This window comes from Phoenix dactylifera, chromosome 12, assembly GCF_051530095.1.
Source record: "Phoenix dactylifera cultivar Ajwa chromosome 12, Ajwa_hap1_PhDact_Kaust_v1.1, whole genome shotgun sequence".
Lineage (NCBI taxonomy): Eukaryota > Viridiplantae > Streptophyta > Magnoliopsida > Arecales > Arecaceae > Phoenix > Phoenix dactylifera.
In genome coordinates this window covers 2,733,754-2,760,794 of record NC_143201.1, presented here as the reverse complement: position 1 = coordinate 2,760,794, position 27,041 = coordinate 2,733,754, and the positions used below count along the sequence as shown (strand labels likewise).

At 42.0% G+C, this 27,041-nt stretch overlaps 3 protein-coding genes across 3 annotated transcripts; all 3 read left to right on the top strand.

The window, feature by feature from the left end:
- Positions 1 to 839: 839 nt before the first annotated feature.
- LOC149751504 (putative germin-like protein 2-1) lies at positions 840 to 1,865 on the top strand. The gene is made up of 2 exons (XM_089926731.1): positions 840 to 1,008; positions 1,186 to 1,865. The coding sequence occupies exons 1-2, from the start codon at positions 897 to 899 to the stop codon at positions 1,740 to 1,742; spliced, it is 669 nt and encodes a 222-aa protein (XP_089782857.1). The 5' UTR covers positions 840 to 896; the 3' UTR covers positions 1,743 to 1,865.
- A 10,716-nt stretch (positions 1,866 to 12,581) lies between these two features.
- On the top strand, positions 12,582 to 13,829 carry LOC148700343 (putative germin-like protein 2-1). The gene is made up of 2 exons (XM_088708434.2): positions 12,582 to 12,767; positions 12,946 to 13,829. Exons 1-2 carry the CDS (start codon positions 12,656 to 12,658, stop codon positions 13,500 to 13,502), a joined length of 669 nt encoding a protein of 222 aa, XP_088564560.2. The 5' UTR covers positions 12,582 to 12,655; the 3' UTR covers positions 13,503 to 13,829.
- Positions 13,830 to 18,310: 4,481 nt separating this feature from the next.
- On the top strand, positions 18,311 to 19,431 carry LOC103719637 (putative germin-like protein 2-1). Its single transcript, XM_039130616.3, has 2 exons — positions 18,311 to 18,568; positions 18,754 to 19,431. The coding sequence occupies exons 1-2, from the start codon at positions 18,457 to 18,459 to the stop codon at positions 19,308 to 19,310; spliced, it is 669 nt and encodes a 222-aa protein (XP_038986544.3). The 5' UTR covers positions 18,311 to 18,456; the 3' UTR covers positions 19,311 to 19,431.
- Positions 19,432 to 27,041: the final 7,610 nt, after the last annotated feature.

The window sequence follows — 27,041 nt, the reverse complement described above, 5'->3', positions numbered from 1 at the left end:
TTAGGGACTCACAACATCTTTCTGGATGGAGACAGCTACGGTGGTCGAGTGGATTCGAGATGAGGAGTGGTGGGGCGATGGTCATCCACTGCTCAGGGATATCGATAGGACGGCAAGACATTGTGGCTCATTCCATGTTGTTCGTGTATATCGGAAGGCAAACAAGACTGCAGACTGGGTCACCTCCTTCGCTGCACACCACTCGGGAGAGGTCTTTTGGATATATTTTGTAGCCGCCCCTCCACCCTTAGGTCATCTCCTTTTTCTCGACTCTATTAGGTATACTGAAACTAGAATAGTACTGTGAGCAGCCGTGTATGGAAAAAAAAATAATATTATACAAATACATATTTAAATTATTGTGACTTTGTCCATAAAAAGCTGCCAGTCAAAAGCTTGCCAGTTTGGCGGCTTCAACTGCTACCTTGGAAACCACAATTGCTTCCGTATCACGTTACTCTCCCTGGTAAATCAAAGCGGCATGAGCTAGTAGGTCGGTTGATGATTTCTTATTGAGACCAGATCAAAAATCTCAGTTGAATATAATGAAGTTCTCTAACGACTCGGTATTGGTTGCAATAAGAGAACAAGACAAGCCATAACCATAACGACTCGGTATTGTCTCCGAATTACATTGTCTCAGTCTTCCATCCACATGTATTGTCACCGAGACGAGAACAAGCCCATGGGAAACATTAGAAAATCGTCACCTAACATGGCAATATTCTTCCTCTTTTAGCAAAAAAGTTGCATGACTGATTCAAGCCTCTTAACAGGCAAAGTCCCACATCTCCCCCGGCCCTATATATATCCACACCTCCAAGCTATTTGGCCACAATACCTCGCGCCAAATCCCTTGGCTATTCTTCTGTTAGCTAGAAATTAAGAGAGAATAGATGGCTGCCCATTTCCTCTTCCTTGCTCTCATTGCTCTGGCTTCATCTCATGCTATTGCTTCTGATCCTAGTCAACTCCAGGACTTCTGTGTTGCTGATCTTAAATCAAATGGTACTCCTCTTTACAACATCTACCTTATTAGTTATTAATTACTAAGTATGCAATTAGCATGCATGGTGCGTAATTTTCCTTAATTTACCTGTCAACGCAACTTCAAAGATGCTAATGATGAGTTTCTATGATATGTCGTTGTATATACTTACCTCTTCCTTGCAATTGTTCATGCAGTGCTTGTAAATGGGTTCGTTTGCAAGGACCCAAAGCTTGCCAAAGCCGAAGATTTCTTCTTCTATGGCCTAGACAAGCCCCGCGACACAGGGAACAAACTTGGGTCTAACGTGACTCAAGTCAACGTGAACCAGATTCCTGGGCTCAACACGCTTGGCATCTCGCTGGCTCGCTTGGACTTTGCACCCTATGGAGTCAACCCTCCTCACATCCACCCAAGGGGAACGGAGATCCTTACGGTGTTGGAAGGCACGCTCCATGTCGGCTTCGTCACATCTAATAGCCCCAACAACCAGCTCTTCACTAAGGTCCTTAACAAGGGCGATGTGTTCGTATTTCCTCAAGGCCTCATCCATTTCCAATTCAACTATGGGAAGACAAATGCTGTTGCCATTGCCGCTCTCAGCAGCCAGAACCCTGGCGTGATCACTATAGCCAATGCAGTCTTTGGAGCGAAGCCACCAATCTCTGATTATGTTCTTGCCAAGGCCTTTCAATTGGACAAGAAGACCGTGGACTGGCTCCAGGCCCAATTCTGGATGGACAACAACAACTAGAAAACTGCATACAAGCTAAGCTTCCTGATGGAAAATTTGGACGCAATTATTTGTACTGTTCTATTTGAATAAGCAAACAATACCCATCGATTTGCATAAGCAATAATATATATTGTTGATGAACGACTCCTCGTTTTAGTTATTTTATTGACTTGAAAAACTTTTAACACTTTTCCTAGCCTTAGTTTATACCTAGCCGTAACACGTGCAAAAGCAAGAGAAATTCAATTTTCAAGCTGCACACGAGCTAGGCAAGCAAAAAATGGAATTAAATGATCCTGTAGAACTTGTCTGCCTCACGAGATGCTCCAATTAAATGAATCCAACAAAAAACACCAAGATATTTTCTATGTAATAACCATCACAACAAAAAATTTTCTACTCCCTTAGAAAATAGTAAATTTTGCAAAAGATTGGGCAATTTCATTTTCTATCATCTTCTTTACTCTAACAATTTGCTCGGGTTGCAAATTGGTTGAAACAACTTATGACCCAACACAATCCCAACCTGATCTATTTTTGGAAACTTGTGGATTAAATCGGGTTAAAAATTGAAATTGATCAGGAATGGCTAAAGTATAGATCTTATATATCCTATATCTTGCTCTTTTCTTTCTCTCTCACACACAATGGGATGCCTTTAAATTTATTTTTCAATGATACTTTGCACTTGCACGAGTTGTAGACCACAACCATGCCCGCATAACTAATATAAATAATAGTTTTCCCAATTTAAAAATTTTAAGCTTTCTAAAAATATTAAAATATAATAAAAAATATATCTCAAATGTTTGTATTGTAGGATATTTAATGGATGTAGCTCAAATATAATGCTAATCAGTAAATTATAATATGTGGAATAGATCGGCAAAGATCATTTTGTAATTGAAACAAAAGAGAAAAATTGAAATATGGAGCTGAATATAGGGAGCAAGAACTTTATGATTGAAATATAAAATAACATAAAAGGAATTAGTTAGGAATCTAAAATTAAATATTACAGTGCAAAAGGAGCTGCAGTTAGTTTCCTTTCACTAAAAGACTCTCGTATCCATAATCTTTGAATCTCTTGCATATATATATATACATAGAAATCAGATGACTCGAAGCCTCTCCTAATTTTCAACTTATCCATCAAATGCAGATCCAGTGATCAGGATGGTATAGGCATTATCTCCTATTTGAGTTATGAGAAAATAAAATAATGAAATAGCATAAGCACCGTATTGGAGGTTTTATCTTAAAACTCATGTTAAAATCTTGTAAAAAAATAAAAATAGATATCATATAAATGTGGGTCACATCCAATAGGATCTATTTGGATCAAACAACGATTCCCAATAACAAGAGATCTTGAGTCGATGTTATGCGACTGTAGAAGGTGAGAAATCGTCTAGGCAAGAAGGTGTTAAGTAGACCATTTTGCCCCCCAGTTCATAGATTGATGAGTAGATTGGTGTACGCAAATTTGAGTTTGTCATCGATAGAGGTAAAAATCTCTCAACACAATCATCTACATAATTATGGATGTTTTGTATATAAATGTAGCTTGTATAATTGTGGATATTTTATACAAATTGCTATGTTTATAATCTATTGATATGATATTGCATGGATTATGATGTTACTTAATCTAGATCTGTATGAAACTTATTGATTGGTGATTAATTATAGAAATCATGTAGATTATACATAAATCAAGACTTCGATATAATTATAAGATGGGGTAAGTGCAGCATCTGAATTGATTGGCCACATAAGAAATGTGGTGTATATGTTGGGTCAGTCTTAGGCTGAGGTGCAGCATTGCGTTCGGCCTACCATGGGCTTGATTGTAGCTGCAACTAGTCCAATGCTAGAAAATCAATTTCAAAAAATAAACTGTAGTTTAACCCTAGTTGCGATGTAATTAAATTAAATTTTGCATAGTTGTAAAGCGGGAGAAAAGGGGGTGCATCTGGATTAGCTGGCCATGTGTGAAACGTGGTGTGGAAGCTATGGGCTGAGTTGCAATATTGTAGTTGCTGGCCATAAGCGGAAGCATGGTATGTGTTTAGCCTACCATGGGCTGGAGCATGGCTGTGACTAATCCAATGCTGAAATCAAATCAAGATATTAACTTGTTGAAACAACCCTGACTCACCCAAAATGGCTAACCGGAAGGTATTGTTTAGGTTCCTTGATCCCGTATAAGTACCCAAGACCTACCCAGCGAATAACTTATGTGGGACTAAACACACGTCCGCACGGGTCCTCACATACTCCTTCCGTTCAAGCCCTGACGTCCTTGTTAGGCTAAGGAGTCAAATCTATTCAAATCTAATCACAAACACTACGATTGGCCCGTGGTCAGCCCTAATGGATCCGTGTTGCAGTGTCCCCTAGTCCACATAGGTTATGGGTCGGATCCGCTCTGATACCATTTATAACAACCCAGGACCTCACCCAAAATGGCTAGCCGGAAGGTATTGTTTGGGTTCTTTGATCCCGTATAAGTACTCAAGATCTATCCAACGAATAACTGATATGGGACTAAACACACGCCTACATTGGTCCTCACACTTGTGTTTAACTTTTGCATAACTATAGGATAAGAAAAAAGAGATGCAACTGGACTAACCAACACGTGAAATGAGGTGTTTGTGATATCAACTATGGCTGAGATATGAAATTGTGGTTGCCGGCCTCAGGCGAAAACATAGTATGTATTTTGGCCTGCCACAGGTTGGAGTATGGGCAGGACTAGTCCAGTACCATAACGATAATAATGTTGTCATGATCTGAACTTTGTAAACCGGATAATGGTAAGTAACCTCACTGACTTACTGTTGAATAAAAATGCTAGTTAGATAATATGTGACGCATTTATACAAAACTATGGTGATATGTGGCATCTATGTCAAGACTCTTATTCATGGTTATGTGCAAGTAATTGAATTATTATTTGATTAAACTTGAATTGTATGCTAGTATGGCTTATTTGTGTGTTTCGTTAAATATAACCACTAAATATGTTAAGCATTATTCATTTGTTAGTCTATTGCTGTGCAAATCTTACTATTTCCTATCATCTTTATGTTTGCTAGATAACGTTCTCTATATTCATACGGGTGTGCATGCGTGGAGGATTTTTGCTGAGCTGTAAAGCTCACTCCACCTCTTTTCTTTTTTCTGTAGAGTTATAGGATGCGTAATCTCAATCAGGTCGTATGTGGAGTTCGAGCTATGGAGTCGCTAGTTAGTTAGTTTAGTTTCTGATACCCAAGAATATTTGAAAATCTTATAATTGAATAAGTGATGCCGGACCAATTTTAAAATGAAAGCAGGAGAAGAGGAGAGGAGAAGGAGGAAGAAGAAGAGGAGAAGGAGAAGGAAGGAGAAGAGAAGAAGAGGAAAACGTGGGGAAAGAAATTCTTTAATTCTGCATTAAACCCTAATCAGCTTACAAGTTCCCTTTAAATAGGGCCTCATAAGAACAATTAAAATAAACCCCTTACATAAAATAATTCCCCACAAATAAGCCCTAAAATGAAAATAAGCCCAGAATAAAATAAACCACAAATAAATCCCTAAACACAAATAAACCCAGAAATAACAATAAGCAAATATGCAAATAAAATGGGGACCTAGCTGATGTCCCCATCAACTCCTCCCGGGTGAGAAAAACTCGACCCCGTCGAGTGTAAATCGGGGCGGCCGTCGTACTGCTCCAGAAGATCCGGGTCAAGGCGCTGCAACTCAGCTCGCGAAATCCACGACACATCTGATTCGGGTCGACCTTTCCACCGAACAAGGTAACGTTGGTAGCTTCCTCTCCTGGTAGAGATAACCTGCTCATCTAATATATGTTCTATGTGTTCTCTGCGTGCATGAAACTGGGGAGGTGGAGGCTCACTAGCAGGTGCTAGAGCAGGGTGATCAACAACAGTGGATGTATCAACAAAAGGGTCAGAAAGAATGAATGTTGATTTCTTGTATGGGACTAAATCTTCAATATTAAATGTCGCACTAATCCCATAGTCTTCAGGAAGATCTACAACATACGCATTCGAACTGATTTTCTTTAGGACTTTGAATGGTCCCGCACTACGAGATTGCAACTTTTTGAACGTCCCCGAAGGAAGTCGTTCAGGTCTAATTCTTACCATGACTGAATCACCTACATTTAATTCTTTATAACGGCGGTGCAAATCAGCAAAGGATTTATATTTTAAGTTATTAGAGTGAATAAGTTTGCTGATCTCCTGATGCAATGAATGCAGGTGTGAAGCAAATGATTGTGCAGACTCAGAGACTCTATGTTGATGTGACATGGGAATCAAGTCTATGGGCTGCCTAGGTTTATATTCATTCACCACTTCGAAAGGACTCACGCCTAAGGACCTATTGACCGAACTATTATATGCAAACTCGACGGTCGGTAACACTAAATCCCAGGTCCTAGTATAGACCGACGAAAATTTTAATTTAGTGCCAATCATGTGTCCAAGAATTTTTCTAAAGGAACTCACGAATCTAACATCTCTATCAGATATAATAGGTGTTGGAAGGTCAGGAGGTCTAACGACTTCATTGAAATAAAGTGTGGCAATTCTAGAATTGTTAGAAGTCCTAGGACATAGGAGAAAAGGAGCCATATCCGAAAAATGGTCCACAACCATAAATATGGAATCGTGCTTGATATAGGTACGAGGAAGTCCCAACACGAAGTCCATATTGACATCTTGCCATGAGATCGTGGCACTAGACATAGAATCGAAGAGGTCGTTCAACCTAGGGATGGAAAAACGATACTGAACCATAATTTTATTGGGGGTGCGGAATGTGGGTTTAGCACTGGGGCTCAAACTCTCACAAATATACCCTCGAGTGAGGAGTTTGTCAACTTTACATTTCAGTTCGGTGTGGTCGTTTGGGTTGAGCCTATGATGGGGAAGAGTTGGTACGGATGCTCCAGGAATGAGGTCAATGACGTGCTGGAGGTCACACATCGGAGGAAGTGTATCTGGAAGATCCTGAGAGAAAACAGAGTGAAACTCCTCCAACAGGGAAACTACTGCGGGTGGGTGCTCAGGATTCGACTCCACATTGATAACTCTAGCCACAAGGTTAAACACAGGTGATTGGCTGTCGATATCTTTCATTACCTCGTTCGAAGTAATGATGTGAAGTGATTTATCTTTCCGTAGGGTAGCACTCTTTTTTGTAGAGGCGGGCTCTCGGGGAGGCAAGGAGTTCAGTACAATTTTCCGACCCTGGAACATAAAGCTACACGAATTCGAACGTCCATGAAGTGTGACGTCCCTATCATATAACCAAGGTCTCCCTAAAATGACTTGACCTACGTCCATCGGAAGGCAGTCGCACCAGATCTCGTCTTTATAAGATAGGAATTGAATCGGTACAAGGCATCTTTCCGACACTGAGATGGATGTCTTATCTACCCAGGCTACCTTATATGGGTTGGGATGAGGGGTAGATTTCAGGCCGAGGCGGGAAACAACTCCAGACGCAATGGCGTTGATGCAACTCCCGCTATCAAATAGGATTTTGCATGTTTTATCATTGATCTTAAGAAACGTGTAAAATATGGAGGTTCTACGCCAATCTTGTTCGGTCTTGGTTTGAGCTAGAGTATACCGAACCACATGAAGCCTAGGATTTTGGTCATTCCGATCAGTGGGCTCATTTTGGGGTGCAGACTGGATAAACTCTAACCCGGTCTGTTCGTCTCCAAAGTCTTCTACAAAATCCTCGATGTTTGGTTCATAGACTTCTTCGACACATTCAGTCTCCTGGTTTCCTACTTCAAGTTCAGTCATTAGATAGGTCTTGGCATTACATTGGGACGCGATATGGCCAAACTTTTGGCACCTGAAACATTGGGTTTGGCTTCTAGAACGAGGATTGGGAGCTAGTATGCCCTTTTCTTTATCATTTGAAGAGTTCTGGACAGGTATCGGGGATGTCCGAATCGGTGCTTGGCTAGGGCCGGGCTGGTTAGAAGGATTGGGAAGCTGCCTGGGTTGTGGGAGGTAGTTTTGATTAGGTCGGGCCCCTGGGGCCATGGGTCGAGGGTCGGTATGCCTCACTACAGGGGCTTGTAAGAAACTATCTACATCTTGAGCCAACTGGTATGCTTGGCCAAGGGTGGTAATCTCTCGGAGGATTAATTCTTTCTGAATCTCCTGGCGGAGTCCTGCCCGAAACCTAGAAAGAGTAACAGTCTCCTCTTCGATTACACCGCACCTCATGTGAAACTCTTCAAATCGTGCAATGTAATCGGCGACGGTTAAAGTCCCTTGAGTTAGTTTCTGCCACCTATCCATAAGGCGTTGTCGGTAAGAGAATGGCAGATACTTTTCATTCAGTTTTTCTTTCATATCCTCCCAGGTAGTGATACGAGGAAGCCTTTGGGTCTCACGCATATGTTCAACGTTATGCCAGTACCAGTGAGCTTGCCCAATAAGCTTCATTTTAGCAAATCGTACTTTTCTATCTTCAGTCATATCGTACCACTCAAAATAATTATCCATGGCTGCTCTCCAATCAAGGTACACGCTCGGCTCTAATTGACCAGCAAATGTGGGGGCTTCTACTCGCACAGTACGAAGTAGTCGCTCATCAAGATCGCGCTGGTGATCAGGATGATGTTGGTTCCTAGGGGGATGGGGAAAAGCTGCCGGCGGTGTGGTCAAACCAAACTCGGGGTAAGCTGCGATTGGGGATGATGGTTCCGGAGGCCTAAGGTGTTGTATTTGAGCACGGATCTCACGTTTGAATTCGTCGTGATCAGCTCGTATTGCAGCTAATTGTTCCAGAATATCTTGTATGACTCTGGGGTCCATGGTGGATGAAGGAGTCTGGGAGTCAGTGAGGAGGTACTCTCTACCACTACGGGTGGGCATACAGGAACTACTCTAGTTGGTAATATGATATGCAATACTACTAATGAACCCTAATTGTCCAAAGGTAATGCAGGACAACCTACTGATGCAACCCACTAATGCAACCTACTATGAATTCGGAAATCAGCAAATTTTTACAAAAATAACTTAAAATTAAATATTACTAATTTGCACTTTGGTTATTTCAGAATTAAGGCAAGAAATTAGTCACTATAAGAAATTAGGTTGCAAACACGTATTACAGTCATTCAAAGTCCGAAAGTAATCTGATCTATGGATGTTGAGAACTATCCTGTCGCTAAGGTGTGCTAATTTAATATTTAGATTTTAAATGGTGGATAGAATGGGTGTGGTAGTAGATGTTCTGGGTTGTGCAGTTTGACAATAAAATAAGTTTCAAGATAGGGTTGTCATGCAAGAGAACTAGAACATATTTAGATAAACAAGCCCAAAGGAGGAAGAACCTATTACCTGTGGTGGATACAGCCAATCAGAATCATGTACTCGTGGGCTGGGGCGACGGTCGGGGCGCGGTGAGTCGGCTCGTCGGATGGCATGAATCTGGTCGAGTTATAGCAACTGGGGAACCTGCTGAACCTGTCAACTTTGGGGTATACTGTATGGTGTGGCTAGCGGGCCTGTAAATGAGGGATGCTTGTGAGTTGACCCTTGAATCAGTGGCGGGCCCTGCAGTCAGTTGGGCCGCAGGTGCAACAGTGGATCAGGCGCAGGAATGGGGCGCGATGGAGCTCGAGTGAAAGATAACACACCACCCGAGTGGAGGAGATGGGCAGCGGCAAACGGCAAGCGGAGATGGGCGTAGCGGCGGGGCAGTCGGACCGTGAGAAGGAGAGGACGGCGGAAGGAGGGCGGCGGGCAGCCTGTGGAGTCGGCCGGTGGTGAGGAAAATGGGGGCGGAAGGAGGCCGTCGGCGTCAGCTCGGGCCCCGGCGGGATGGTGGCGTCGGCTCGGGCCCCGGAGGGATGGTGGTGTCGGTTCGGGCACCGGCGGCTCGGGCGGTGGACGACGGAGGAGAAGAGGATGGAACGGATCTCGGCGGCGGCAGGAGGTGGCACGGGCGGAGGCGGCAAAGGCGGAGCGACTGGTGGTGGCGCTGCAGGCTGAGCTCGGCGACGGCGGCGAAGAGGTGGCACGACGGCGGCGAGGGGAAAGGCGGAGCGGCTGGTGGTGGCGCTGCAGGTGGAGCTCGGCGACGGCGGCGAAGAAGACGGTGAAACCCTAGGGTTTCCCTTTCGGCAGAACAGAGGTTAGTTTTTTTTTTTTTTTTTTTTTTTTTGGTTAACCCTTTCGGGTTCGGATTATCGGATTCGGGTTTTTAGAACGCAACCCGCTCCGATACCCGTTAACGACCGCACGTGCAATTCACGTGCACGTTTTTTTTTTTTTTTTTCCTCCGGAACGGGTCCGGGCTAGTGGGGCGGGCTAACGGGTCTGATACTTACCCGTTAGTCTGTTCCCAACCTCCCGACCGTTTCGGGAGGGTTTCCCGACTCTCGCTGCGGCGGCCGCGGAAAGGAGGGATGGGCGGCGGCTGCGGATCGGCCGTAGGGGACGGCGACGGAGCTCGAAGCCGCGGCTCTGTGGTCGGCGGCGACAGGTGGCGGCCGATCACGGCGGCGGGCAGCTTCTTCCCGGATCGGGTGGAGGGCGTCCGAGGCTGTCACAGGGCGGTGGTGGGCGGCGGCGACGACCGAGGGATCAAGTCAGATGGACGCGAGGGGAATCCGGCGCAGGGACTGTGGCTGTGGCTCTTTCTTCTTTTTTTTTCTTTTTTTTTTGCTCTGGTGAAAACACAGACCGAGAGAGAGGGGATCGGATGTGGGTGGCTGTCGATCTGGGCCTTCACAGACTCGGCAGTGATCTCTTTTTTTTTTTTTTGAACAGACTGACAGAGGAAGGGGGGGGGGGGGCTGGTGAAAACCGAGAGAGAAAGGAAGAGAGGAAGATAGAGAGAGAAGGAGGGGAAACACTGGACCGTGGCTTTGGCAGCAGGGGCAAAACCAGCCTTGCTCTGATACCAAGTTGATGCCGGACCAATTTTAAAATGAAAGCAGGAGAAGAGGAGAGGAGAAGGAGGAAGAAGAAGAGGAGAAGGAGAAGGAAGGAGAAGAGAAGAAGAGGGAAACGTGGGGAAAGAAATTCTTTAATTCTGCATTAAACCCTAATCAGCTTACAAGTTTCCTTTAAATAGGGCCTCATAAGAACAATTAAAATAAACCCCTTACATAAAATAATTCCCCACAAATAAGCCCTAAAATGAAAATAAGCCCAGAATAAAATAAACCACAAATAAATCCCTAAACACAAATAAACCCAGAAATAACAATAAGCAAATATGCAAATAAAATGGGGACCTAGCTGATGTCCCCATCAATAAGTTGGTTATTTGATCATACTAAATTTAATTAGTTAGGTTAATTGGCTATTGACAGTTGATTTAAATTTTTTAGAATTATCTGAAAAAATGTTCATCTTAGGCCTTACATTATTTTTAGGGCACTACTTTAGGGTTCCTATGGCTGTGTCACATGGCTAAGGTTGTCACTACCACTGCTACTACTACGTCATTCCACCATCACCACTATTGTTGTCGACGCCATCATCACCATCATCTATGTTGTTGTCATAGCCGTTGCCGCAACTATAAACCTCAATACTTTCACCACCTTGGAGATGCCACCAATCTCTACCATACCATCACCATCATTACTGTTCTAACCACCGCATTGTTAGTGGCCCCACTAGCATTGTCACCACAGCAACATCACAATATCCTTTTAATTGCCGCCGCCACCACCAGCACTGTTTTCTCTAGCACTGCCATCGCCTAGCCACTATCACCATGCAATTTTAAAAGTAATTGACTAGACCAAATATTTTTATATTTTGAAAATTTGAAAATAAAAAAGAAAATTATTTTAAAAAAAATAACAAAAATGAAAGTGATGCTAAATGGCATCCAAAATAATTGTTCCATAATAATCATTTTCTAAAATTTTAGCCAAATGATTAACCATTCTACACTAACAAAATTAATGTAAAAGGCTTTCATAACCATGGAGAGAAGACACGCAACTAAAACCAAAATTTTTTGTAATATTATTCTCCTATTGAATATGAACTAATATCTGGCACATAAATGTTACATGCAATCATGAAAAGGGAGTGATGACTGGTCGGCGCTGCAAGAAAACGCCTAAGCTTTTAGATTTTCATATTATAATAACTGATTCATTTGATGTAATTAATGGACTAATGCAGTTTATTATAAGGGGAAAAAAAACTATACGGGCCGGGATCTGGAAGTCTCAGCATTGTCTGAACACATCATGGGGTTTTTGCAAAGTGTCGTCGTCGTATTCGCTATTTCGATCAACTAGTTAGGTGGCTTCCGCTGCTCCCTTAGAAAATCTATTGTCTTCCTCAATCAGATCGTTACTCGTTTTGAGAAAACGCAGTTGTTTGACATAGTAAACAAACTGGTGATTTCTCGGTGAGATGCGATCAAAAGCACGGTTGGAGAAACGTTTGCCATGGACGGCGTCGATTCCTCTCAGGCAGTCTCCAACAACTCCAAGTATATTGTTGAAAGAAACCGCAACTGATATTAAAAAATTATAATAATAGGGAGTAAGAGAAGCCATGATCTATGTCTGGATGGTTTACTTGAAGCTATAATCTCTCCTTTTCCTTTCTCTGGACTGCTTCTTCCTAATTGTCTCGCCACAGACGTCATCAGCGATACTTCGTCAAACTTTTACTGAGACAACAACAAACACTTGGACAAACATTAGAGAACCATGGCATGCAATTTATCTAACATGGTTTACTCTTCTTCCTTTTACGTAGTCGCATGACTAAATCAAGCCTTATCAAAGGCCTAGTCCCACGCTCCTTCCATATATATATATCAACTCCTCCCATAACACCTTGCTCCAAATCCCTTGGCTATTCTTCTGCTAGCTAGAAATTAAGAGAGAATAGATGGCTGCCCGTTTCCTCTTCCTTGCTCTCCTTGCTCTGGCTTCATCTCATGCCATTGCTTCTGATCCTAGTCAACTCCAGGACTTCTGTGTTGCTGATCTTAAATCAGATGGTACTCCTATTCACAACATCTACCTTGTTATTAGTTGCTAATTAAATATGTAATTAGCATGCATGGTGTGTAATTTTCCTGAAGTTATACTTGCCAACCAACTTCAAAGATCCTAATGATGAGTTTTTATCATATGTCGTTATATATACTTACCTCTTCCTTGAAATTGTTCATGCAGTGCTTGTAAATGGGTTCGTCTGCAAGGACCCGAAGCTTGCCAAAGCCGAAGATTTCTTCTTCTATGGCCTCGACAAGCCCCGCGACACAGGGAACAAACTAGGGTCTAAAGTGACTCAAGTCAACGTGAACCAAATTCCTGGGCTCAACACGCTTGGCATCTCGCTGGCTCGCGTGGACTTTGCACCCTATGGAGTCAACCCTCCTCACATCCACCCAAGGGGAACCGAGATTCTTACGGTGCTGGAAGGCACGCTCCATGTCGGCTTCGTCACTTCTAATAACCCCAACAACCAGCTCTTCACTAAGGTCCTCAACAAGGGCGATGTGTTCGTATTTCCTCAAGGCCTCATCCATTTCCAATTCAACTATGGGAAGACAAATGCTGTTGCTATTGCCGCTCTCAGTAGCCAGAACCCTGGCGTGATCACCATAGCCAATGCAGTCTTTGGAGCGAAGCCACCAATCTCTGATTATGTTCTTGCCAAGGCCTTTCAATTGGACAAGAAGACTGTGGACTGGCTCCAGGCCCAATTCTGGATGGACAACAACAACTAGAAAACTACATATAGACTTCTTGATGGAAAATTTGGACGCAATTATTTGTACTGTTCTATTTGAATAAGCAAACAATACCTATCGATTTGCATAAGCAATAATATATATTGTTGATGAACGGCTCCTCGTTTTAGTTATTTTATTGACTTGAAAAACTTTAAACACTTTTCCCAGCCTTAGTTTATACCTAGCCGTAACACATGCAAGAGCAAGGGAAATTAAATTCTCAAGCGGCACACGAGCTAAGCAAGCAAGAAATGGAATTAAATGATCCTGTAGAACTTGTCTGCCTCACGAGATGCTCCAATTAAATGAATCCAACAAAAAACACCAAGAAATTTTCTATGTAATAACCATCACAACAAAAAATTTTCTACTCCCTTAGAAAATAGTAAATTTGCAAAGGATTGGGCAATTTCATTTTCTATCATCTTCTTTACTCTAACAATTTGCTAGGGTTGCAAATTGGTTGAAACAACTTATGACCCAACACAATCCCGTCCTGATCTATTTTTGGAAACTTGTGGATTAAATCGGTTTAAAAATTGAAATTGATCAGGAATGGCTCAAGTATAGATCTTATATATCCTATATCTTGCTCTTTTCTTTCTCTCTCACACACAATGGGATCTTTTAAATTTATTTTTCAATGATACTTTGCACTTGCAAGAGTTGTAGACCACAACCATGCCCGCATAACTAATATAAATAATAGTTTTCCTAATTTAAAAATTTTAAGCTTTCTAAAAATATTATATAATAAAAAATAGATCTCAAAAATTTGTATCGTAGGATATTTAGTTGGATGTAGCTCAAATATAATGCTAATCAGTAAATTATAATATGCGGAATACATCGGCAAAGATCATTTTGTAATTGAAACAAAAGAGAAAAATAGAAATATGGAGCTGAATATAGGGAGCAAGAACTTTATGATTGAAATATGAAATAACATAAAAGGAATTAGTCAGGAATCTAAAATTAAATATTACAGTGCAAAAGGAGCTGCAGTTAGTTTTCTTTCACTAAAAGACTCTTGTATCCATAGTCTTTGAATCTCTTGCATATATACATTGAAATCGGAAGACTCGAAGCCTCTCCTAATTTTCAACTTATCCATCAAACGCAGATCCAGAGATCAGGATGGTATAGGCGTTATCTCCTATTTGAGTTATAAGAAAATAAAATAATGAAATAGCATAAGCATCGTATTGGAGGTTTTATCTTAAAACTCATGTTAAAATCTTGTAAAAAAATAAAAACAGATATCATATAAATGTGGGTCACATCCAATAGGATCTATTTGGATCAAACCCAACGATTCCCAATAACTAGGGATCTTGAGTCGGTGTAATGCGACTGTAGAAGGGGAGAAATCATCTAGGCAAGAAGGTGTTAAGTAGACCATTTTGCCCCCCAGTTCATAGATTGATGAGTAGATTGGTGCACGCAAATTTGAGTTTGTCATCGATAGAGGTAAAAATCTCTCAACACAATCATCTACATAATTATGGATGTTTTGTATATAAATGTAGCTTGTATAATTGTGGATATTTTATACAAATTGCTATGTGTATAATCTATTGATATGATATTGCATGGATTATGATGTTACTTAATCTAGCTCTGTATCAAACTTATTGATTGGTGATTAATTATAGAAATCATGTAGATTATAAATAAATCAAGACTTCGCTATAATTATAAGATGGGGTAAGGGCGGCATCTGAATTGATTGGCCACATAAGAAATGTGGTGTATATGTTGGGTCAATCTTAGGCTAAGGTGCAGCATTGTGTTCGGCCTACCATGGGCTTGATTGTAGCTGTAACTAGTCCAATGCTAGAAAATCAATTTCAAAAAATAAACCGTAGTTTAACCCTAGTTGCGATGTAATTAAATTAAATTTTGCATAGTTGTAAGAGCGGGAGAAAAGGGGGTGCATCTGGATTAGCTGGCCATGCGTGAAACGTGGTGTGTGAGCTGTGGGCTGAGTTTCAATATTATAGTTGCTGGCCATAAGCGGAAGCATGGTATGTGTTTAGCCTACCATGGGCTGGAGCATAGCTGTGACTAATCCAACGCTGAAATCAAATCAAGATATTAACTTGTTGTAACAACCAGGACCTCACCCAAAATGGCTAACCGGAAGATAATGTTTGGGTTCCTTGATCCCGTATAAGTACCCAAGATCTACCCTGCGAATAATCGATGTGGGACTAAACACACGCCCGCACGGATCCTCACATACTTCCCCCGTTCAAGCCCTGACGTCCTCGTCAGACTAAGGGTTCAAATCTATTCAAATCGAATCACAAACACCACGATTGGCCCGTGGTCAGCCCTAATGGATCTGTTGCAGTGTCCCCTAGTCCACATAGGTTATGGGCCGGGTCCGCTCTGATACTATTTGTAACAATCCAGGACCTCACCCAAAATGGCTAGCCGGAAGGTATTGTTTGGGTTCCTTGATCTCGTATAAGTATCCAAAATCTACCCTGCGAATAACCGATGTGAGACTAAACACACGCCCACACGGGTTCTCATACTTGTGTTTAATTTTTGCATAACTATAAGACAAGAAAAAAAAAAGGCAACTGGACTAACCAACACGTGAAATGAGGTATTTGTGATATCAACTGTGACTGAGATATGAAATTGTGGTTGCCGGCTTCAGGCGTAAACAAGTATGTGTTTTGGCCTGCCACGGGCTGGAGCATGGGCAGGACTAGTCCAGTACCATAATGATAATGTTGTCATGATCTGAACTTTGTAAACCGGATAATGGTAAGTAACCTCACTAACTTACTATTGAATAAAAATGCTAGTTAGATAATATGTGACGTGTTTACACAAAACTATGGTGATATGTGGCATCTATGTCAAGACTCTTATTTATGGTGATGTGCAAGTAATTGAATTGTTATTTGATTAAACTTGAATTGTATGCTAATATGGCTTATTTGTGTGTTCCACAAATATAACTACTAGATATGTTAAGCATTATTCATTTGTTAGTCTATTGCTGTGCAAATCTTACTATTTCCTATCATCTTTATGTTTGCTAGATAACGTTCTCTATATTCATACGGGTGTGCATGCATGGAGGATTCTAATTGAGCTGTAAAGCTCACTCCACCTTTTTTCTTTTTCCTTCAGAGTTATAGGATGCCTAATCTCAATCGGGTCGGATGTGGAGTTCGAGCTATGGAGTCGCTAGTTAGTTAGTTTAGTTTCTGATACCCAAGAATATTTGAAAATCTTATAATTGAATAAGTTGGTTATTTGATCATACTGGATTTAATTAGTTAGGTTAATTGGCTATTGACCGTTGATTTAAATTTTTTAGAATTATTTGAAAAATTATTCATCTTAGGCATTGCATTATTTTTAGGGCACTACTTTAGGGTTCATACGGCTGTGTCACATGACTGACACAAATGACGAGTTCGGGGTGTAATAGTTGTCCCTACAGTTTTTGCTACTGTCACTAGTACAACCCCCACAGCTAAGGTTGTCACTACCACGTCATTCCACCAACACCACTATTGTTGTCGACGCCATCATCACCGTCATCTCTGTTGTTGTCATAGCCGTTGCCGCGACTATAAACCTTAATACCTTCACCACCTTTGAGATGCTACCAGTCTCTACCATACCATCACCACCATTATTTGTCTAACCACCATATTGTTAGTGGCCCCACTAGAATTGTCACCACAGCAATATCATAGTATCCTTTTAATTGCCGCCACCACCACTAGCACTGTCTTCTCTAGCACTGTCATCGCCTAGCCACTATCACCATGCAATTTTAAAAGTAATTGACTAGATCAAATATTTTTATATTTTGAAAATTTGAAAATAAAAAAGAAAATTATTTTTTTAAAAATAATAAAAATGAAAGTGATGCTAAATGGCATCCAAAATAATTGTTCCATAATAATCATTTTCTAAAATTTTAGCCAAATGATTAACCATTCTACACTACCAAAATTAATGTAAAAGGCTTTCATAACCATGGAGAGAAGACACGCAACTAAAACCAAAATTTTTTGTAATATTATTCTCCTATTGAATATGAACTAATATCTGGCACATAAATGTTACATGCAATCATGAAAAGGGAGTGATGACTGGTCGGCGCTGCAAGAAAACGCCTAAGCTTTTAGATTTCCATATTATAATAACTGATTCATTTGATGTGCTTAATGGACTAATGCAGTTTATTATAAGGGGAAAAAAAACTATACGGGCCGGGATCTGGAAGTCTCGGCATTGTCTGAACGCATCATGGGGATTTTGCAAAGTGTCGTCATCGTATTCGCTATTTCGATCAACTAGTTAGGTGGTTTCCGCTGCTCCTTTAGAAAATCTATTGTCTTCCTCAATCAGATCGTTACTCGTTTTGAGAAAACGCAGTTGTTTGACATAGTAAACGAACTGGTGATTTCTCGGTGAGATGCGTTTTCAAAAGCACGGTTGGAGAAACGTTTGCCATGGACGGCGTCGATTCCTCTCAGGCAGTCTCCAACAACTCCAAGTATATTGTTGAAAGAAACCGCAACTGATATTAAAAAATTATAATAATAGGGAGTAAGAGAAGCCATAATCTATGTCTGGATGGTTTACTTGACGCTATAATCTCTCCTTTTCCTTTCTCTGGACTACTTCCTAGTTCTCTCGTCACATACGTCATCAGCGATATATACTTCGTCAAAACTTTTACTGGGACAATGACAAACACATGGACAAACATTATAGAACCATGGCATGCACTTTATCTAACATGGTTTACTCTACTTCCTTTTACGAAGTCGCATGACTAAATCAAGCCTTATCAAAGGCCTAGTCCCACGCTAGTTCTATATATATATCAACTCCTCCCATAACATGCACCTTGCTCCAAATCCCTTGGCCATTCTTCTGCTAGCTAGAAATTAAGAGATAATAGATGGCTGCCCATTTCCTCTTCCTTGCTCTCCTTGCTCTGGCTTCATCTCATGCCATTGCTTCTGATCCTAGTCAACTCCAGGACTTCTGTGTTGCTGATCTTAAATCAAATGGTACTCCTATTCACAACATCTACCTTATAATTAGTTATTAGTTGCTAAATATGTAATTAGCATGCATGGTCTGTAATTTTCCTGAAGTTACCAGCTGTCCAACCAACTTCAAAGATACTAATGATGAGTTTCTATCATATATATGTTGTTATATATACTTACCTTTCTTGCAATTGTTCATGCAGTGCTTGTAAATGGGTTCGTCTGCAAGGACCCGAAGCTTGCCGAAGCTGAAGATTTCTTCTTCTATGGCCTCGACAAGCCCCGTGACACAGGAAACAAACTTGGGTCAAATGTGACTCAAGTCAACGTGAACCAAATTCCAGGGCTCAACACGCTTGGCATCTCGCTGGCTCGCCTGGACTTCGCACCCTATGGAGTCAACCCTCCTCACATCCACCCAAGGGGAACCGAGATTCTTACGGTGCTGGAAGGCACGCTCCATGTCGGCTTCGTCACATCTAATAATCCCAACAACCAGCTCTTCACTAAGGTCCTCAACAAGGGCGATGTGTTCGTATTTCCTCAAGGCCTCATCCATTTCCAATTCAACTATGGGAAGACAAATGCTGTTGCTATTGCTGGTCTCAGCAGCCAGAACCCTGGCGTGATCACCATAGCCAATGCAGTCTTTGGAGCGAAGCCACCAATCTCTGATTATGTTCTTGCCAAGGCCTTTCAACTGGACAAGAAGACTGTGGACTGGCTCCAGGCCCAATTCTGGATGGACAACAACAACTAGAAAACTGCATACAGGCTTCTTGATGGAAAATTTGGACGCAATTATTTGTACTGTTCTATTTGAATAAGCAAACAATACCTATCGATTTGCATAAGCAATAATATATATTGTTGATGAACAACTCCTCGTTTTAGTTATTTCATTGACTTCAAAAAATTTAAACACTTTTCCTAGCCTCAGTTTATACCTGGCCGGGCTTATAATTTTTACACATGCAAGAGCAACATAAATGAAATTTTCAAGCTGCACACGAGCTAGGCAAGTGAAAAATGGATGCATATCCTATGTAACTTGTCGTCCCCGCGAGACCCTTGAATACATGAGCCCAGCAAAAGGCAAGAATAAATTTTCTATTTAATAACCCGCACAACAAGAAATTTTTTATTTAATATCCAACACAAATGTAATTCGGGCAATCACCTAACTTGTAGGCCTCTTAATCGTCAGCTATCGAAGGACCCACCATTGATAACTCTTAACATATTTTTTTCGCTCAATCGAACATCTATTTCATGATTGGATGAATTGAGCCACACCATTCTAAATAATTTAGGCCGCCGAGCGCTACCCACCTAGCCAGCTTTGTCCTTCTTCCACTTATTTTCCACATCTTTCATTGTTCTGTGATGGTCGGCTTGGATTTTGTGTAGAGATACTAGTTTTTAGATCGAGACAAAATTCTAATTTTTTTGTTATTATTTTGAAACAGCATTCTATTTCCTCTAAAAATTGAAAAAAAATCTGCTAAGAAAATATAAGATACGGGGCTGAAAGCCGACTTCAGCCCCATGCCTCTTTTGGAAATAGCCGAAACAGAGGAACGCGATTGCAATCCTCTCCGGCTCCTCCGGGGGCAATTGGAAAATTGCACCGCGAGCATTCCGCGACAGCCCCCCTAGCCTTTTCGCGGCCAATCCGCAGCCGCGGATTTCGCTTAACCGCCGCGATTTTCATGGTGGTGAGCCATCCGAATCACACCATAAAAGGGCTCCTCCTCCTCGGAAATCAACTCATCTCCGAGCACCTCCTCTCCTCCCCCCTCTCTTCCCTGCTTCTCCTCTTCTCCGTTGACCGCGTGCGCCACTCCAATCGAGTTCAGCCACCCCGGGAGCCAAGCTCCTTTGATTTTCTTATTCCCGTGTTTTGAGATCAAGTTTGGCCGTCGGAAAACCCCCACCACCGTCGCCGCTTCTAGCTGCCGGACTGAGCCATCCGCGACCGAGATCCACCGCCTCCGTCGACTCGCCGGTAAGCCCTTCATTTTTTTGTTCTTCGTCCCGTTGAGTTCTTCCTTTTGGCCCCAAACCGAGATCATTCTCAGATTCCTTTTTCACGGCCGAGCCGCAGCGGCACTCTGCCGCTGGCCACGACCACTCTGTCGATGGCTACACCACACCCCTATGAGCCATTAGCCGGGCCACCGCCGGGCCATCGGCCTCTTTCTTCTTCTTGGCTTTCTCCTATCCGTGGGGATTTGGGGAAGAAGAAGGCCCATCGTGGGCCGAACTAGGCCAAGCTTGTGCCCTATTCACTGTGGGCCTAACTTGGGCCTAGTTGTGTTGGGCCCAGATGAGCTTTACGCATTGTGGGCCCAACTTGGGCCCAGTTCAGCCATGCTGGGTCCAAGCGAGCCGTACCTTTGTGGGTCCAATTCAACCTCATTGGCTCTATTTGGGTCATACCCTTGTGAGCCCAACTTGGGCCCAATTCCAACCCGAAACCCGCACTCCGAAACCTAGAACCCAAATTCGTTTGGCCAATAAAATAAAATTTTGCAGTTAAGCCCTTGACAGTATATTATTTCACAAAAAAGCCTTCTGCAATTTATATTTGGTCCCTATAGAAAAGATTTATTACCTAAAGGTCCTCAAATATATTTATTTAGTCCCTTCACTTAAGTTTTATTATAGAACAGTACCTTGTAATTAAGTATTAGTCCCTACAATGAATTTTATTGCATAAATGATCCATTTATGTGAGGACCCGTGCGGGCGTGTGTTTAGTCCCACATCGGTTATTCGCTGGGTAGATCTTGGGTATTTATACAGGATCAAGGAACCCAAATAGTACCTTCCGGCTAGCCATTTTGGGCGAGGTCCTAGGTTGTTACAAATGGTATCAGAACGGACCCGGCCCATAATCTATGTGAACTAGGGGACACTGCAGCACGGATCTATTGGGGCTAACCATGAGCCGATCGTGGTGTTTGTGATGAGATTTGAATGGATTTGAACCCTTAGCCTGACGAGGACGTCAGGGCTTGAACGGTGGGAGTATGTGTGGACCCGTGCGGGCGTGTGCTTAGTCCCACATCGGTTATTCGCTGGATAAATCTTGGGTATCTATACAGGATCAAGGAACCCAAATAGTACCTTCCGGCTAGCCATTTTGGGTGAGGTCCTGGATTGTTACAATTTAGAAGCCAACTTTGGGGGGGGCGGGTCCTATTAGGTCGTATCCAATGTGGGCCCTATCGGGCCATGCCCATTATTGGCCAACTCTGGGCCCTATTAGGCTGTGTCCAATAGTATTATTTTTGGTTTTGCTTAGCTCTAAAATTAACACAGAGATTAATTAAATCTAAACAGGTGAATCTGATCCGCTTATTTGAAGTAGGAGTTAAACGAGAAGAGGTAAGTAACTTAATACTTCAAGTATGATTTCTAAATTATTTGATAAATTGATTAAATTTTGACATATATTTTGTACTCAGAAAATGGGTCAGGCATGTTAAATTTTATTTGAAAATCATGTTATATGCTCTAAAATCCGTAAAATATGACTGGACAATTTATGAAATCAATTTTTATATATATGCATTATCAGCATGGCTATGATCTGTTCTGTTCTATTCTAGCCCTGCCAATGGGAATTATACGTTGCACCTGTCAACTTATAATCTGTGAGGAACCGGTTTCGACACCGCGCCACCGGTGATTAGAATAGTGGTCTTTGGACACCGTTGCCACCGGTGACCAACAATAATGGTTTTCGGCACTTTGTGCAACCCATGCCACTCGGTTACGTAGCCATAGCCTAATATGTTGGGATTATAATATCAGAGTTTTTGTAAAAATAATAATAAATTTTGAAAAGAGAAAAACGACATTACTTGTGATTTATTTTCAATCATTGTTTTGTATTTGATCTAATATGCTTTGACCCTACTTTAGAGTATTTTGTTGCTTACTGGGCTAGTGGCTAGTGTAGCTCATTATCTTGTTTTCTCTGTTTGTCAGATCCAGAGGCTTGATCGTACGTGATTGGAGAGTGTGTTAAGTTTTTCGATGATTTCTTCAGTTATTGGCATTTTAATTAGATTAGCTTGGACATTTGAATGATGTTAGCAAATGTTATTTTAAAATTTTGTAAGACTGCTTTAGAACAACTTAAATATTTATGTCATCTTTAAGCATCTGTGATTAATGCATAAATAAGTTTTAAGCATCTGTATTTGCTTTGATATGATCTGTTGCCTTGCATGTCTGTGAGATCCGCCGTGCGGGCGTGCGGCGTCTGCCGCGCTCCAGGCTTGGGGCGTGACAGAAAATCTCGAACTTGAAGTTCTTAGTCAAAAGCTCTATTTGAGATGCATCAAAAATGTGTTTTTCAAAAGCTTACCTATGAGACAATTTTTTTTAAAACTAATTTAACATCCTTTTACTATCATAATAATTTAAGTTTTTATTTTTTATTTCTATAATTATGCAATTAAGGATCTCAAGTTTCAATCTTATGATATTCTCTATTACTTGGTAATCCCCTATAAAAAAAATAATTATGACCAAGGTTTCAATAATGTCATATCCCATTACAACTATCCCTCTTTAAAAGACCATCATAATGGTTCTAAAAATCATAAAATAATTTGAGTTGTATTAATGAGAAACCAAATAATATTTTGCCATTATAATAGAAAATAGGAATCAAAAATTAAACTTTTATGTTATGTTATCGTACAATACAAAATACTAATTTTTTAAAGGGAACCAGTAATCTCTTGATACTCTCTACCACTGAGCCGAGGACCCATTTGCAATATTAATGTCTCAAAATTTTGTAATGTATCACCAAGCAGTAAACTTTTAAGGGCTAATTATAATCATCTAGGACAATTATGTGGCCACAAGACAACCCCTTTTTTTTTGCAGACCAATGGTGGATTGGATGCCTCATGAGTCTCACACATTTTGCCAAGTTGTTGTTTTCTTCAATAGATAAGTCTCCTTGACTTTGCAGGGTTGATTTCAATTTACAACAAAGGACCTTTGATCTCAGATATCACAGTTTTTCAACCTGACAGCTAGGGTAGTTATTGAGAGAGGTTTGCCAAGTAAGGGCTTATTTGGCGCTGTATTTATATTTAATTTATTTTTATTTTGAAAACAAAATTAGAGAAACTAAGGCAAAATTAATGTTTAAAAAATATTTTTATTATTTTAAAAAAATAATAGTAAAAATTTTTTATTTTTATTATTTTTTAAAATAATACTCATGTCTATTCCCACCATTACAATACCATAACCACCATCGCCTTTACCACTGCTATCACCATTATCTCCACCATCGCCATTATTATGGATATTGTTATTGTCTCCACTATCATCACTACTGCTAGTACTACAATTACTACAAATGTTGTTATATCATTACTACCACAATTGCTACCACCACCACGTCATTCCACCATCACCACCATCATTGCTATCGTTGTCATCTCCACCATCTTTGTATTGTCGTAGCTCTCACCACCGCAACTACCAATCTCAACACCTTCACTACATCCCCGACGACCCCTCCGTGTCACCTCTGAACCCCCTCGACCGTATCTGGCTGCCATCACTGACTCCAGAATCCGTGTGGCTCTAATAGAAACCGAACCGCGTGCTAAGCAATGAACGCCTCATGCCTCTCCAAGAGGGACTTCACCCCTAGACCGCCCTCACTGGTGGGAAGGCAGATGTGAGATACGGGCTGAAGTCGGTAGCCCCAGCCGACTTCAGCCGCGTCTTCTTTTGGAAAGAGCCAGAACAGAGGATCGCGATGGCGATCCTCTCCGGCTCCTCCAGGGACAAACGAGGCAAGGGCGCCGCGGGGATCCCGCGGCACCCCCCCTTCGATCAATCCGCGGCCAATCCTGGCCGCGTATTTCGCTCGGCCGCCACGACTCACACGGCGGAGAGCCGATACAAGGGGGTGATAAAAACCCTCCAAGCCTTTCTCCCTAGGGCACCTCCGAGCTCCTCCTCCTCTTCCCTCCTTCCCTCCTCCTCCTCTCCTTGGTGACCGGCGTCCTCTTCCCGACTGAGCACCGTCCGGATTCCCCTCGCAGCCATCCCCTGTTCCGAGATTCATCCTTTCAGTTTCGAGCGCCGCCGCCGCCGCTTGACCGCCGGATCGAATAGCCATAGCCGAAATCTTCCTCCCGCCGCCTCCGTCGACCGCCGGTAAGCCTTCTCTTACCCTTTATTCCATGCCAAATAGCTTGAAATTCTTCTTTTATTTGGGCCACAATCCCCGTTAGCCGCCGCAGCGGCCGGCTGGCCGTCGACCGAGGGGTGGCCTCCGGCCACCCAGCCAGCCCTCTCCCCTCTCCCCTCTCCCTTCTCCCTTCTTTTGGTATCCATCTCCCCTGTCCATGGGGAGTTTGGGGAAGATGAAGTCCCATCGTGGGCCAAACTGGGCCAACTTGTGCCTGGTTCACTGTGGGCCCAACTTAGGCCCAGTTCAATAGTGTTGGGCCCAGATGGGCCATAATCTTTTGTGGGCCCAATTCGGGCCCAGTTCAGCCTAGTTCGGGCCCTATTTAGGTCGTATCCTTTTGTGGGCCCAGTCCAAATCTGAAACTCAGTCCAAACCCGAAACCTGTTCCGAACCCGAACCCGGGACCCAAAATCTGAAGTCCAGTTTAGACCCGAGCTCGAAACTTTAACTCGAACCCGAAACCCGGAACTCGAAACCCGAAAATGGAGTTTTGCAGTTAAGCCCTTGGCAGTATACTATTTCAAAAAAAAAGGGCCTTCTGTAATTTGTATTTGATCCCTATAGGAAAGATTTATTACATAAAGGTCCCCAACTATATTTATTTAGTCCACTCAAGCTTTATAGAATAGTACCCTGTAATTAAGTATTAGTCCCTGCAATAAATTTTATTGCATAAATGAACCAATTAGAAGCCAACCTTGGGGGCCCTATTTAGCTGGATCTATGCGAGCCCATTGGACCGTGTCCGATATGGGCCCTATCGGGCCATGCCCATTATGGGCCAACTCTGGGCCCTGTTGGGCTATGTCCAATAGTATTATTTTTGGGTTTTGCTTAAATCTAAAATTAACAAAGAATTAATTAAATTTAAACAGGTGAACTTGATCCGCCTATTTGAAGTAGGGATTAAGCGAGAAGAGGTAAGTAACTTAATGCTTCAAAGTGCTTTTTTCCTAAATTATTTGGTAAAATAATTATTACTGGATTAAATTTTGAAATATGTTTTGTATTTAGTAAAATGGGTCTGACATGTTAAATTTTATTTGAAAATCATGTTATATGCTCTGAAATCCGTGAAATATGACTGTACAGTTTATGAAATCTATTTTTATATATATGGATTCTCAGCATGGCTATGATCTATTCTGTTCTATTCTGGCCCCGCCAATGGGGATTATACGTTGGACCTGTCGACTTGTAACCTGTGAGGAACCGGTTTCGACACCGCGCCACCGGTGATTAGAATAGTGGTTTCTGGACACCGGCTGCCATCGGTGGATAAATATAGTGGATTTGGCACTTTTGTGCAACACCGGCCGCCATCGGTGAATAAATATAGTGGATTTGGCACCTTGTGCGACCCATGCCACTGGGTTACGTGGCTGTAGCCTATTATGTTGAGATTCTGGTATCAGAGTTTTTGGAAAAATGATAATAAGTTTTGAAAACGGTAAAACAATGTTATTTATGATTTATTCCAGTCATTATCCTATATTTTGGCCTGATATGCTCTGACCCTACTTTAGGGTATTTTGTTGCTTACTGGGCTAGTGTAGCTCATTTTATTTTATCTGTTTTTCAGATCCAGAGGCTTGATCGCATGGGATTGGGGAGTGCGTTAGATTTGTGCTATTATTCCTCCAGTTATTAGCATTTTAGATTAGTCTGAACATTTGAATTATGTTGGCATATGCTATTTTGAAATTTTGTAAGATTGCTTTGGACCAACTTAAATAATTATGTCATTTTTGAGCATCTGTATTTGTTCCGATATGTTCCGATGCCTTGCATGCTTGCGCGGCCCGCCGTGCGGGCGTGCGGCATCTGCCGCGCCTCGGGCTCGGGGCTCGGGGCGTCTGCCGTGCCTCGGGCTCGAGGCTCGGGGCTCGGGATCGCTATTTCGATCAACTTGTTAGGTGGCTTCCGCTGCTCCCTTAGAAATCTATTGTCTTCCTCAAATCACATCGTTACTCGTTTTCAGAAAACGCAGTTGTATGACATAGTAAACGAACTGGTGATTTCTCGGTGAGATGCGATCAAAACCACGGTTGGAGAAACGTTTGCCATGGACGGCGTCCATTCCTCTCAGGCAGTCTCCAACAACTCCCAACTCTCCAAGTATATTTGTTGAAAGAAGACCACAACTGATATTAAAAAAGTATAATAACAGGGAGTAAGAGAAATCATGATCTATGTCTGGATGGTTTACTTGAAGCTAGCTATAATCTCTCCTTTTCCTTTCTCTGG